Below are 11,352 nucleotides of genomic sequence, written 5' to 3' on the forward strand. Positions count from 1 at the left end.
TAGCGCAGGGCCTGTTTGGACGAGGGTCAGTTACGGCTTGCTAGGATGCAATGGAGTGGTGTTCTTGATGTACAGAAACGGATGGGACAAGGAGGTCGGCAGGCCATTTACGCGACGTGATTGGTGAGAATGAGATTAGCGACAAGATTAGCATTAGAGTGACCGGACTGTCACAATTTGGTTTGATTAGCTCCAACTCCTGCAGGGACGTGGTTGGACAAGTGGAAAACGTGACTTGATTCTTAATTGATCCGTCGCACCATTCTGAGACCAATTTGCAAGTCATTAATGGCTTACAGTCGCCATAAACAGTGTTTGGCCACTCTTAAGTCTTAACAAGGGAAGAAAAAAGAGAGGAAATCAAATGGAGTCATGTCGCCAACTAACACCGTAAGAGAGAGAGAGAGGGAGCTCTTTCTCTCTCCTCTTTTCCCTCCATTGTCGTTATAAGCCAGAAAAGCTCTCTCTCTCTCTGAGCACGGCGTACTATTTTATCCCACCATCTCTCACAAACGGGAGGTACCTTAAGCTCCAATTCATTGTGCGCGCGCGCACTGCACCTTGCTTAGAACCCACTTGATCGCTGCCTCACCGTAGTTCTGCCTCTCGGCCAGAGTGTGCAGTTCTTGGTACGCACGCTTCCCCATATATATATACCCGCTCATACATATAGCTACCTAGCCAGCAGCCATCGATCGAGAGGAAGCATCGCCATTGCAACGATCGTCGACGTTGCCCTGCCTTTTGTCGCCGTTGTCGGAGTAGGGGGAATGGGACGGCCCTCCTGCGGCGGCGTGCAGCCCAAGCTCCGAAAGGGGCTGTGGTCTCCCGAGGAAGATGAGAAGCTGTACAATCACATCATCCGACACGGCGTCGGGTGCTGGAGCTCTGTCCCCAAGCTCTCAGGCAAGCTAGCAAGCTCACACACATCGCCACTAGCTCACCGGCTCACTGCTCAACTGTTCTGTCACACTCACTGGCATTCTATTGTCTGAATTGCCTCGTGCGTGCGTGCAGGGCTGCAGCGGTGCGGCAAGAGCTGCCGCCTGCGGTGGATCAACTACCTCCGCCCCGACCTGAAGCGCGGCAGCTTCTCGCAGCAGGAGGAGGACCTCATCGTCGCGCTTCACGAGATCCTAGGAAACAGGTCGGTGCAATGCATTCGGCTTCTGCAATGTGATGGGAGAGCTAGCATTAGCAGCTGTGTTCATGGCCTGACAAAAAGAATTCCTTGCATTCATGCAGGTGGTCGCAGATTGCGTCGCACTTACCGGGGCGGACGGACAACGAGATCAAGAACTTCTGGAACAGCTGCCTCAAGAAGAAGCTCCGGCAGCGTGGCATCGACCCGAGCACGCACAAGCCCCTCGCCACCGGCGACGCGGAGGCGGCCGCGGCATTGCCGGACGCTCGAGATCAGGACCACAAGCCCGCCGCCGCTGACGCCGACGGTCTAGCTCAGAAGCAGCCGGCCGTGTTCGACCCGTTCCCGGTGACAGACTTCGGCGGCGGCTTCGACCTGGGCGTGGCCAACGTGGCGGCATTGTACGGCCAGTACGACGTCGGCAAGGCCTCGGACGCCGGGTTCGTGTCCGACTACAGCAGCGTGCTGGACGTGTCGGAGAACCTGGGCTACGGGGAGAGCTCGAGCAACAGCAGCAACTGGAACTGCGCCGAGATGGGCAATGTGCTCGACAGCGACGTCCTGCACTGGGCTTCAGGCGGCGCCGCTAAGGCGGAGCCCTTCACGGAGATGGAGCAGCAGCACAGCGGCTATGGCGGAGTTCAGGTGGAAGACGACGCGTTGGAGCACAAATTCTCGCTGCCCTGCCAAGAACAGAGCCTGCTGGCACATTTCGACTTCAACTTGGAATACTTCTGATATTTTTTCTTTTCACTTTTGCCTTCCCGACTTATCCATTCTCGTACGTTTTACACACAAGGAAGAACAATCGGAAGATTAGGGATTGTACGTAGTAACCAATATGTTAATTTTCTGTAGTCCACAATACACTTTTTCCCCTTTTCTGTATACTTCTTCTGTTTCGTCAGAAGAACAGACAGTATATACGTACGAGAATATCGTGTAACTATATAGATTTTTTTTAAAGAATAAACCTTACCTGCAGTTATACCTTGTGATACTAACTTCTACTACAGGAAGCATATGTGCTTTTAAGAATTAAGTTTTAGCTTGAATGGTTAGTAGAGATAATTATAGTTTTACCTAGCAATATATCTCGTCAAGATAGATTTTTTTTAGTTCGATATACCTGTCAACAGTGATACATATACAGTGACTTCTAATTTTTGAGTTTCACATTTTAGATCTTCGGTAAAAATTACGTACATGCAGTGGTGTGAGTGTGCACGAATATCTTTGAGTTATAGAAGTGGTTTAAAAAAATCATATGGGTGTTTCCGAAGAAAACGAAACTCGAATGATTACTTTCGTGATACTTTTTCTCTTGTGCTGAAGGAGTCGCCAAGCCTGGCGGTTCGTGCTCACAGGTTGCTGTCACGCTTTAGGTTTTTCCAAATCTGTGTTTCACGAAACCAGAGTGGAAGGTAGTACTCCTAGCACGACGCCTGAAAAACTAGTACCGGCCATGCTAACGAGAGCTAGTCACTCACAATTTTTAATTTATCCGGGTACTGGTGACGATACTTGCACCACACTGATATTCCCATCCATCGACGCCCTTGTTTAAGGCCAGAATCCTCCGGGCAAGGTCCCTTTCGAGACAAGGTCATCACGTCGGGATTTTTTTAATATTACTTTTTTACGGGTATTATAAAAATAATATTGAAAATTAAAAATTAAAAATAATATCTATTCGTCCAACGGTTTGACGAAAACAAATTTTGCCCTACCTACGATGAAAATACTATTTTCGCTAAACCGTATGACGAAAATAGGTGGCGTGTCCACAGTGGCAGTTTCGATACTATTTTCGTTAAATCATTGGACGAAGATTAATTGTCACCAAACCGTAGACGAAAAATTAATTTTCGCCAAACGGGTGGCTAAAAACTATGTGCCCTCTGTGACCCCTCACCCCTCCATCCGCACCCGTAAACTCATCTCATTTCGCTACCCAAGCGTAACAGCACAAGTAGAGAGCGACCGCGCAAGCAGAGAAGAGAAAAGAGGAAGAAGGGAGGAGGAAGGGATGAGAAAGAAGAAGAGTAAGGTAAATTTTTTATTTTTATTTTATTTTTAGATGTATGTATATGTTTTATCTATATATAGATTTAATTAGAGATTAGGAAAATAATTTTTTCTTTATAAATGTTGATTTTAGTATAAATCTTTGTATTATGTTATTTTGAGTATTAGGTTAAGAAATTAAAATATATATGTACAAATATTAGATCTCGGTACTCTAGTTAAGATGATATATGTTGGATTATATTATTGAATTGTAATAATATATGCTTTACACTAAAATACGATACTTATTAGATTATTTTGACTTAGGACTAGTTGTTTGCAACATAAAACAATAAAATAAGGACAGCATCCAAAAAGTAATGCACTAAAGTATTTATGTTAAATTTTCAAAATTCAATGAACATTATGTATTCAAAAATTCGCAACACTCCTAATATCAAATTGTATTAATTAATAAGTTCTTGAGAATTAAATATATTCAATTTGTTTTTACTAGTAATATATTTATTTAATAATATTATCTTCGATTTAGATTTAGAACTGTAATATTGATTAGATTTTAGGCAACGAAGACTATAGCACTTCACATTTTAGGACTAAGAAACGGTGGGTCATCATGGTCATTACGTTAGTTAATTTTAAGTTAGTCATATTATATTAATGTAATTTATTTTTATTTCTAATTAATAGGGACAATAAGTTGGTAATCTAATTGATATATTTTTTAGTGACAGTTATGTCAAACACTATAAATCTTAGAGTATTCTATGTTGATTTGAGCAATTTTCTCTTTACCATCCTTGAGCACCTAAACCATAAGGGTACAAGGATGAAGGAGATGAAAATATAGTTCACCCAATGCTTTCAGGTTGATACTCAGATTTATTCTGTTACGATGCAATACATGTGGACTCGTACGTTAAATCCAGTTTTTTGGAGTTAAAGCTGGTGTATCAGACAAACAAGTGGTTGAAATGGTTGGAGTGGTGTATACGGTGTCGGGCTGAGTTCAATATCCTGGTGCAACCATGTCCAGGAGAAGCGGATGATAGTAGCAGTGCAGCAACTCCAATAGAAGAAGAAGATACACGCGGGCATGCTGTGTCAACGGAGGAAGTTGAACAAAGGTAGACAACTGAGACAGAGGTTGTTATGCATAGGCAGGCGGCAGAGGTTGAGGAGGGTTAGGCTGATGCAGGAGAGGAAATTGAAGAAATTGTTGTTGAGCTCAAAAACGTGGACCGTAATGCAATTCATGAGGAAGAAGTTTTATTGGAATCTGTAAATATAGATGAAGATGATGGTGATTATGAGGATGATGAAGACGATGGCTGCTCTAATACTGTCATCCCAGAAGAATAGAACTTGCTTGATGAAGAGATGATGCAAGTTATGGAGAACAATGACTCCCTTTGGGAATATGTTTCAAGTATGGTTCAACTAAATCAGGTGTTCCCCAATCAGTCTGAATGAAGGATGTAGTGGCACGGTGGGCAGTGACATTACATAAAGAGGTATTTGTTATTGTCTTAGGCCCAGAAAAGTATAGTGTCAAATGCATAACTCCTGGATACAGCTTTTATGTTCATGCATATAAGCCGAAGCATTCGACCCATTAGGTAGCCTATAGAGTGGTTCAACACAATTGTATGCTGGAAAATATTGGTCGAAAGCACCGTAACCTTACTGTTGCACTAGTTGCAAATGAATTATTCATTGAGATTATTCAAAAACAGGATATAAAATGCTCGTTCATCCAACAATTAATATTACGATAGTTCAAATATGAGATTACTTATCAAAAGGCTTGACGTGCAAAGCAGAAAGCCTTGAAGAAGCGGTGGATACATATGAGGCTTCTTATTGCAACCTACCCCACATGCTTGAAATTCTGAAGGTCAAAAACCCTAGCAAATACAATACTTTCAAGGAGACTGAACTTCATGAAAACTAGCCTAGGATTTTCTTATGTGCTTTTTTCTCTTTAGGTCACTGTATTCAGTCCTTCCAGCATTGTCGTCCTTTGCTTTGTGTGAATGATACATTCTTGATTAGGTAGTACAAAGGTCAGATTCTCACTATAATTGGTGTTGACTATCTTTAGCATTTACGTTTGTGGAGGGTGAGAGTAGGTTGAGCTGACTCTGATTTTTTAGGCATCTTAAGGTTGGGGTTGTCCATGATCGACCTAAAGTTTGCATCATACATGATCGGTATGCTGAGATCTTATTTTGATATAAAGACACTGCAAGATGATTCAAATGAGTCGTTCTCTTGGAATGACCTGCATAATAGGTGGTGCATGTGTCACATGGGAGAAAATTTCCAAAAGCAATTCAAGAGCAAAGCATTGATGGACATTCAAGAGCAAGCAATTCAAGAGCAAAACACTACACAGACTCGCACACGTCTCCTTCGTGTCATGGACCCCCACGTCGTCCCTATGCTAACACTGCTGCCCTGTGCGTAGGATGCACAGGAGTGGCGCTATACCTTACGGTACATGAAATGTTCAAATTCTTACGGCTTTTTACATTCACATTAGTACTAGTGCTAATGATTACTCATCTACTGTAGTCCGACGTCGCGAGAGAGATTCACGAGGAGGCGATGAGTTCAGCTATGAGACTGCACGAGCAAGGCACATGTGGTATGACAATTGACGATATCATTGAAGCGTTCTCCCGCTTTTCCGCCAAGGCCCGACATATCGTGGAGTGCACATCATGCCGGCAGCCTGATGTTGTTGTACGCGAGTCGTCGGCCGCGCGTTCCACGCAGAGGCCCCCACAACTTTCCTCTGCCTTTGGCCACCAGCAATATGCTGGTCCTTAACCTTCGCTCCGTGATCCGGTAATTTTTTTACTCTAAGAATTTTTTTATTTAGTCTAAGAATTTTTTTGTTGAAAATTATGTCATATCACATATATGTCAACCGCTATAAATCTTAGAGCAAAATAAATATTTTGTACATAATTTGCTTTTTAATATTGTTGTAAATTTACGTAATCTTAGCATTCTGTTGTTTTAGACCTATGTAAGGTTAATTAACTTGGTATTTTGTTCGATACAATTATTTTATGCCACAATTATGCCAAATGCCAGATATTAGAGTTTTCTATGCAAATGATCAAATCTATTACGGTCCATATGATGTTGATTTGAGTAATTGTGTTCACAAGAGGATCTGGATGGGCTACCCGCCATTCACAGGAGGCTCTGGATGGACCGCCCTCCAGTTCACATGAGGCCTTGGATGGACGGGGCATGGCTATGATACTCAGCCTCCGCAACCTGTCCATGTAGAAGGCTATGGTTTTGCCACATCTGTGTGTATTCCTACACTAGGTATGTCACGACTCTTTATTCCATAATATTTGATTTATTACGCATTCTCTGCCAATACTCCCTTATTTCTGCACGATATAAATGCAGGTTTGATCCGCATCTATACAACCACACAGGTTTCCGGGGGTACGCCGCACTCTAGCGGGAACCCATTCTTTGACTATATAGGGGTCTCAGAAGTGTTGGGCTCATCATAGTTGTACGGTCCACCTCCGCTCACCCAGACTACACAGCAAGAGGCAGAAAAATAGCTATGGTCCCCAGTTGCCCAGACGTGAGCACCACACGCCTGATTGGTACACACCTTCCACCTACGAGCATCCTCGGGCGGAGGTGAAGGCCGACGTTCCAGCGTCAGCACATATGCGAAAGCGTGCCAGAGGTAGGGCCTAGAGAAGGGGTCAGGGTAGGGGTTTGGAGTATTCTGTGTTGCTTTTATGCTTAATAAATATTATTTATTCAGCTTTCCATTTCATTAGTTTAGACTGTTAGTTTACGGAGTAGTTTAGTTACTATGATATTAGTTCAAACTGCTAGTTTACAGAGTAGTTTAATTACTACGATGCTACTATCTTATAATGTTACTATCTTATTCTGCTATCTTATTCTACTATGTTAATATGGTGAAAACAGCCAACGGGAATATCTGAATGAGAAACCTTCATCTTTTTCACCAGCCCAATAGATATTTTCTTGCACCTAGCAATATGTCTTTTCATAAGCCATGCTTCGTTTAGCGATTGAGTACTACATGCCATTGTATCTTATCGAAGATTGTGTATGAGTAGAATACGAGTCGTTACATATTGCCTTATGTAATATAGCCACAGACAGACAATAAATGCTTACGATAACCCTTATATGTGATATACTTTATTTTCTTCAATAAAATGACTAGAATTTATCACTCTACCAATATATTTTTCTAAGCCCAATGATTTCATTGGATTCTCTACCTTACATGCAGAGGCAATAATAACTAATTGCAGAACTTTTGCATAATGAAATGACCACACCAAGCAACAGCTTCCGTAGGGAATCTCTGCTAAGCATCAATGCCATAATTTTTTTAGCTTTCACAAGGAATCCTATGCTCCAGCCCCCAGCCAAGCTTGTGCACTCAGTCTATGCACCAGCTCTTATCCATTATAAATAACTCCACCCTCATCTATGGATAGACCACTCATTCCTCAGCTCTCTCAACTGTAATATCTTTCTCAGCTCCGCCAAGCCTACCTAAGAAATATTAGAGGATTTTCATCCCAAGAGGGTCAAACCTCCGATGCACCTCTGTTGTGACCCTTGTAGGCTTTGCGAGTCCCAGCACATATCCTACACATATGGCCTACACTTCTTCATGTGTGCCAACTACCAGTACGATAAGCCTCGATATGTACTGTATAAGTACCTACCGGTATAGCGATATAGATTACTCATGTGACACTTTCTATATGATTTCATTCACTGTCTTGCTAATTTCTCCTCTTGTTTAATTTGTTCAATCTCCTCCACCTATCTGTGACTTCAGGGAATGGCTCGACATAGAACAAAATGAGCACCATAAGCGATGTGTCGACATGAGCATGCGGTGGAGGAGGGAAGCGTACGAACACCGGGAGTACGAGCAACAATATGAGAAACTACGGCTAAAGCGTCAGGAGAAGGAGCGTGTCGGTGAATCAGGAACCGGGGGTCCCTGAATCCCAAGGCCGGGCCAGCAATCCGCCATGTGGCGCCATCCCGCGGGGTCTCCTTCGCGAGGCAAAAAGATTAAGTCCCAGGAGAGGGCGCTCGGGGCCACAGTCAATGGTCCCCGAGTACCCAAGTTCCTCGATGATCTGCGAAGTCTAAGTGCCAGGAAGAAAGTGCTCGGGGAGGTATACGGTGATCCCTGAGCACCCGAGTCCCCCGATGACCAGGAAAGCTAAGTACCGGGAGAAGTGTGCCCAGGACCGCGAGCGGTGGCCCCCAGGGCACTCGAGTATCCCAAGGACCCACTGAAGGAAGTTCCGAGAGAGAGTGCTCGGGGCTGCGTGCAGCGGCCCCCGAGGATCCGTACAAGCATGCCCGGGAGAGAGTGCTCGGGGAGGTGAACAGTAGCCCCCGAGCACTCGGTTCCCCGAGGACCAAGGAAGGGCATTCTCGGGAGAGAGTGCTCGGGGAGGTGAACAGTGACCCCCGAGCACTCGGTTCCCCGATGACCCAGGAAGCCCCCTGACAGTGGCCCCCGCAGGGGCCCACTGATGAGGTGTCAGCCAGTCAAAGGCCTAAGGCCGCATTTAAGAGCACGCGTGGCCTGTCACCTGCAACTGCTCCTGCCAAACTCGGTGTCAGTTCCTACACATTCTGGCAAAGGGCGTGGGGTCATTAAATGCACGGGTCCCATCCCGTGTCATCCGGCCCGTCTCGGAATAACGTCGTGAGGGCCGAGCCGTTCCGTCTACTGCGCTGCTGTGGCAGAAGAACAAGACAGGGCAGGCACGCCGGGCCGCTCTGCGGCTGCCTGGTGGACCCTCTCCGCGGCACCCGTTGTCAGTACATTTATGATGACAGATGACCTGGCGCGGGGCGCATTTTCCACCCCCGGTCACTTCGCGCAGAGGCTATGATGACGCCCTTTCCATTTATGGTGCCTTGGAGCTTGTGCCCTTCAGCTCGGGGCACACTACTGCCGACGGGTATTTAAAGCAGCTGACAGCACGAACAAAGACAGGTTCAATATCGGAACAGACGCAAAACAATCTCTGGACAATCCCAGAGGAAGTGGGTAGAGAAGGGAAGAGAAGCCAAAGATCACCCAAAGCCAACAGATATGCGCAAACCGAAGAACAAGGAGCCCCAGGCTCTAGGATAGACATTCTTGTAACCAGCAATATCCTTGAGGCACATTCTCAGTGCATTTATAGTATCCATACAGGAATAGGGTGTTACGCCTCCGTGCGGCCCGAACCTGTCTAAACACCAGTGCATTTACTTCGTTCCGCACTAGATCACTCCACCCCGCCGGCCATCGCATTTATACCCATTTATTTCTCTGGCGAACATATTCAGGATCATCCCCCGGCCGAATCTCTAAAAAGGGTCCCTTAGGATCCCTGCGACAGAAGTTAACCCTCCGACAGAGCGCATGAGGAAGGCAGCGGCTAAGCGCGCCACGGCTAAAGCATGCGAAGCAGAGATGGAAAGGAAGTGAGAGATGGCCCGTCGTGCTAGGGCGGTGAGCACCGATGCCTTGAGAAAGAACAAATATTCTAGGTGCACTCAGTAGAGAGTATCTATTGTAACCCGACATATTTTTTTCTAAGGCATGTTAGATTTAGCAGCGATACAATATTAGGTTACTTTTTAGGCGTACCGTATATGTCAATATTTATTGTCGTCGGCTCTTTATAGTTAGGGTCTATTCGCGCTACGACGAAAAATCACATATCACATATAAGATCATCAGCATATATAATCTTTGTACCGGGTTCTATGCTACTTATGATTTACAACTATAATTGTAGCCTCCCATGTAATTTTTATCAGCTACATCCCATTATCGAACAAACGATTCTACGATTTATTTTACATCTTTTCATTCTGTATAAGACATAAGTTCAATCGTAAAATAAAAAATGATATAATATTTTGTCGACAGAAGAATTTTTTTTTGACCATTCTCACGCAGGAGATAGGGTTCATGTTGAGCTCACGGGGATTTTTCGTTCAACAGTTTGACGATTAAGGTCGGTTTGTTTGTGTTTTTAGTTTTTTTTAATCTGTTTTTGATTTTAGTTGTTGGTATTTATAACAAGTTTTAACTTCTTAATATATCATTTTTAAAAAAGCTACTCCTAACCAGTTTTTCAGTTTCTAATTTATTTTCTCATCAGCCTGAAGCAGATTTTTATTTCTGTAAAAAATCTCTTTTCAGTAATCTCATTTATTTAGAATTCTAACTTCTGACGGGAGAAAACCAGAAGAAAAAACCTAAATAAAAAAGACTCTAAATGACTTCGCTGTTCTTGACCAATGGGCTAGACTTACACAACAGTATCAGTTCCAGTTCCATAAGCTAGCTCCGCTGGGCCGCCGCAGTGACAGCAGGAATAAGCTAGTCGGGATGGACGCGATAGGGATCAAGCACGTCAAATCAATCTTGCCGGGACCAAGGCTAGACACGACTTGAGCGACGACGCCGAGAGCACGTCTCGCTGCAGCAGCGGCAGACCGGGGACACGGTGCAACCAAACACTGACGGCATGATAGCAGATCACCATGGAGATGGACTGTCTCGGTACTCTCGTGGCGACCCCGCCGACGGTCTAGCTGTAAGCCTGTAGCGGGGTAGGCGGCGACGTAGAAGACGCTGAGGCCAGACGTTTTGGGTCAACTTGGACACGGAATTAAGCCTCTGAGGCCTACTTTTGCAGGCATCATTTTACGACCAGCTAAGAGCGAGAGGGCTCGTTCATGTGCGCAATTAAGCAGCGGATAAACGCCTCGGCGGCAGCCTCATGTGCGCGCTAATTACGGGTATTTATGAGATGAGGAGCCACAAGCATGCATATGATGAGGCTCAGCTGGGGAGTAAGCAGCTAAGCACTGCACATAAGTGGCGCCAGCTTGGCAACGAGCGATCCGATCGGCTCGTGCTAAGTGGTGCCTGCTGAGTGCTGCCAGTGACGCATGTTGCATGGCCTCTGCGACGCTCACCGGCTGCTGGTCTCTTTGGCGGCCCGAACAGCCGAGGTGCCCAGCCCAACTGCACTCAGGGCAGCGCGGCCGAGCCCTGAGCAAGGGCCCCAGCAGAAACAGGAGCTTTTTTATTTTTACATTTTCTAACT

General features: G+C 45.1%; 1 protein-coding gene across 1 annotated transcript; it reads left to right on the forward strand.

Annotated features, from left to right (window-relative positions):
- The first annotated feature begins 466 nt into the window (after positions 1 to 466).
- Positions 467 to 2,117, forward strand: LOC133883852 (myb-related protein Hv33-like). Its single transcript, XM_062323237.1, has 3 exons — positions 467 to 906; positions 1,018 to 1,147; positions 1,246 to 2,117. Exons 1-3 carry the CDS (start codon positions 771 to 773, stop codon positions 1,880 to 1,882), a joined length of 903 nt encoding a protein of 300 aa, XP_062179221.1. The 5' UTR covers positions 467 to 770; the 3' UTR covers positions 1,883 to 2,117.
- Positions 2,118 to 11,352: the final 9,235 nt, after the last annotated feature.

The sequence above is a fragment of the Phragmites australis genome, chromosome 11 (genome assembly GCF_958298935.1).
Source record: "Phragmites australis chromosome 11, lpPhrAust1.1, whole genome shotgun sequence".
NCBI classification, from domain to species: Eukaryota; Viridiplantae; Streptophyta; class Magnoliopsida; order Poales; family Poaceae; genus Phragmites; species Phragmites australis.

Excerpts from the sequence above, each read along its gene's own strand:
- LOC133883852 (XM_062323237.1), top strand. The coding sequence starts at position 771 with ATGGGACGGCCCTCCTGCGGCGGCGTGCAGCCCAAGCTCCGAAAGGGG. Across the intron at positions 907-1,017 it reads CTCTGTCCCCAAGCTCTCAG|GGCTGCAGCGGTGCGGCAAG; the intron begins GCAAGCTAGCAA and ends GCGTGCGTGCAG. Across the intron at positions 1,148-1,245 it reads CACGAGATCCTAGGAAACAG|GTGGTCGCAGATTGCGTCGC; the intron begins GTCGGTGCAATG and ends GCATTCATGCAG.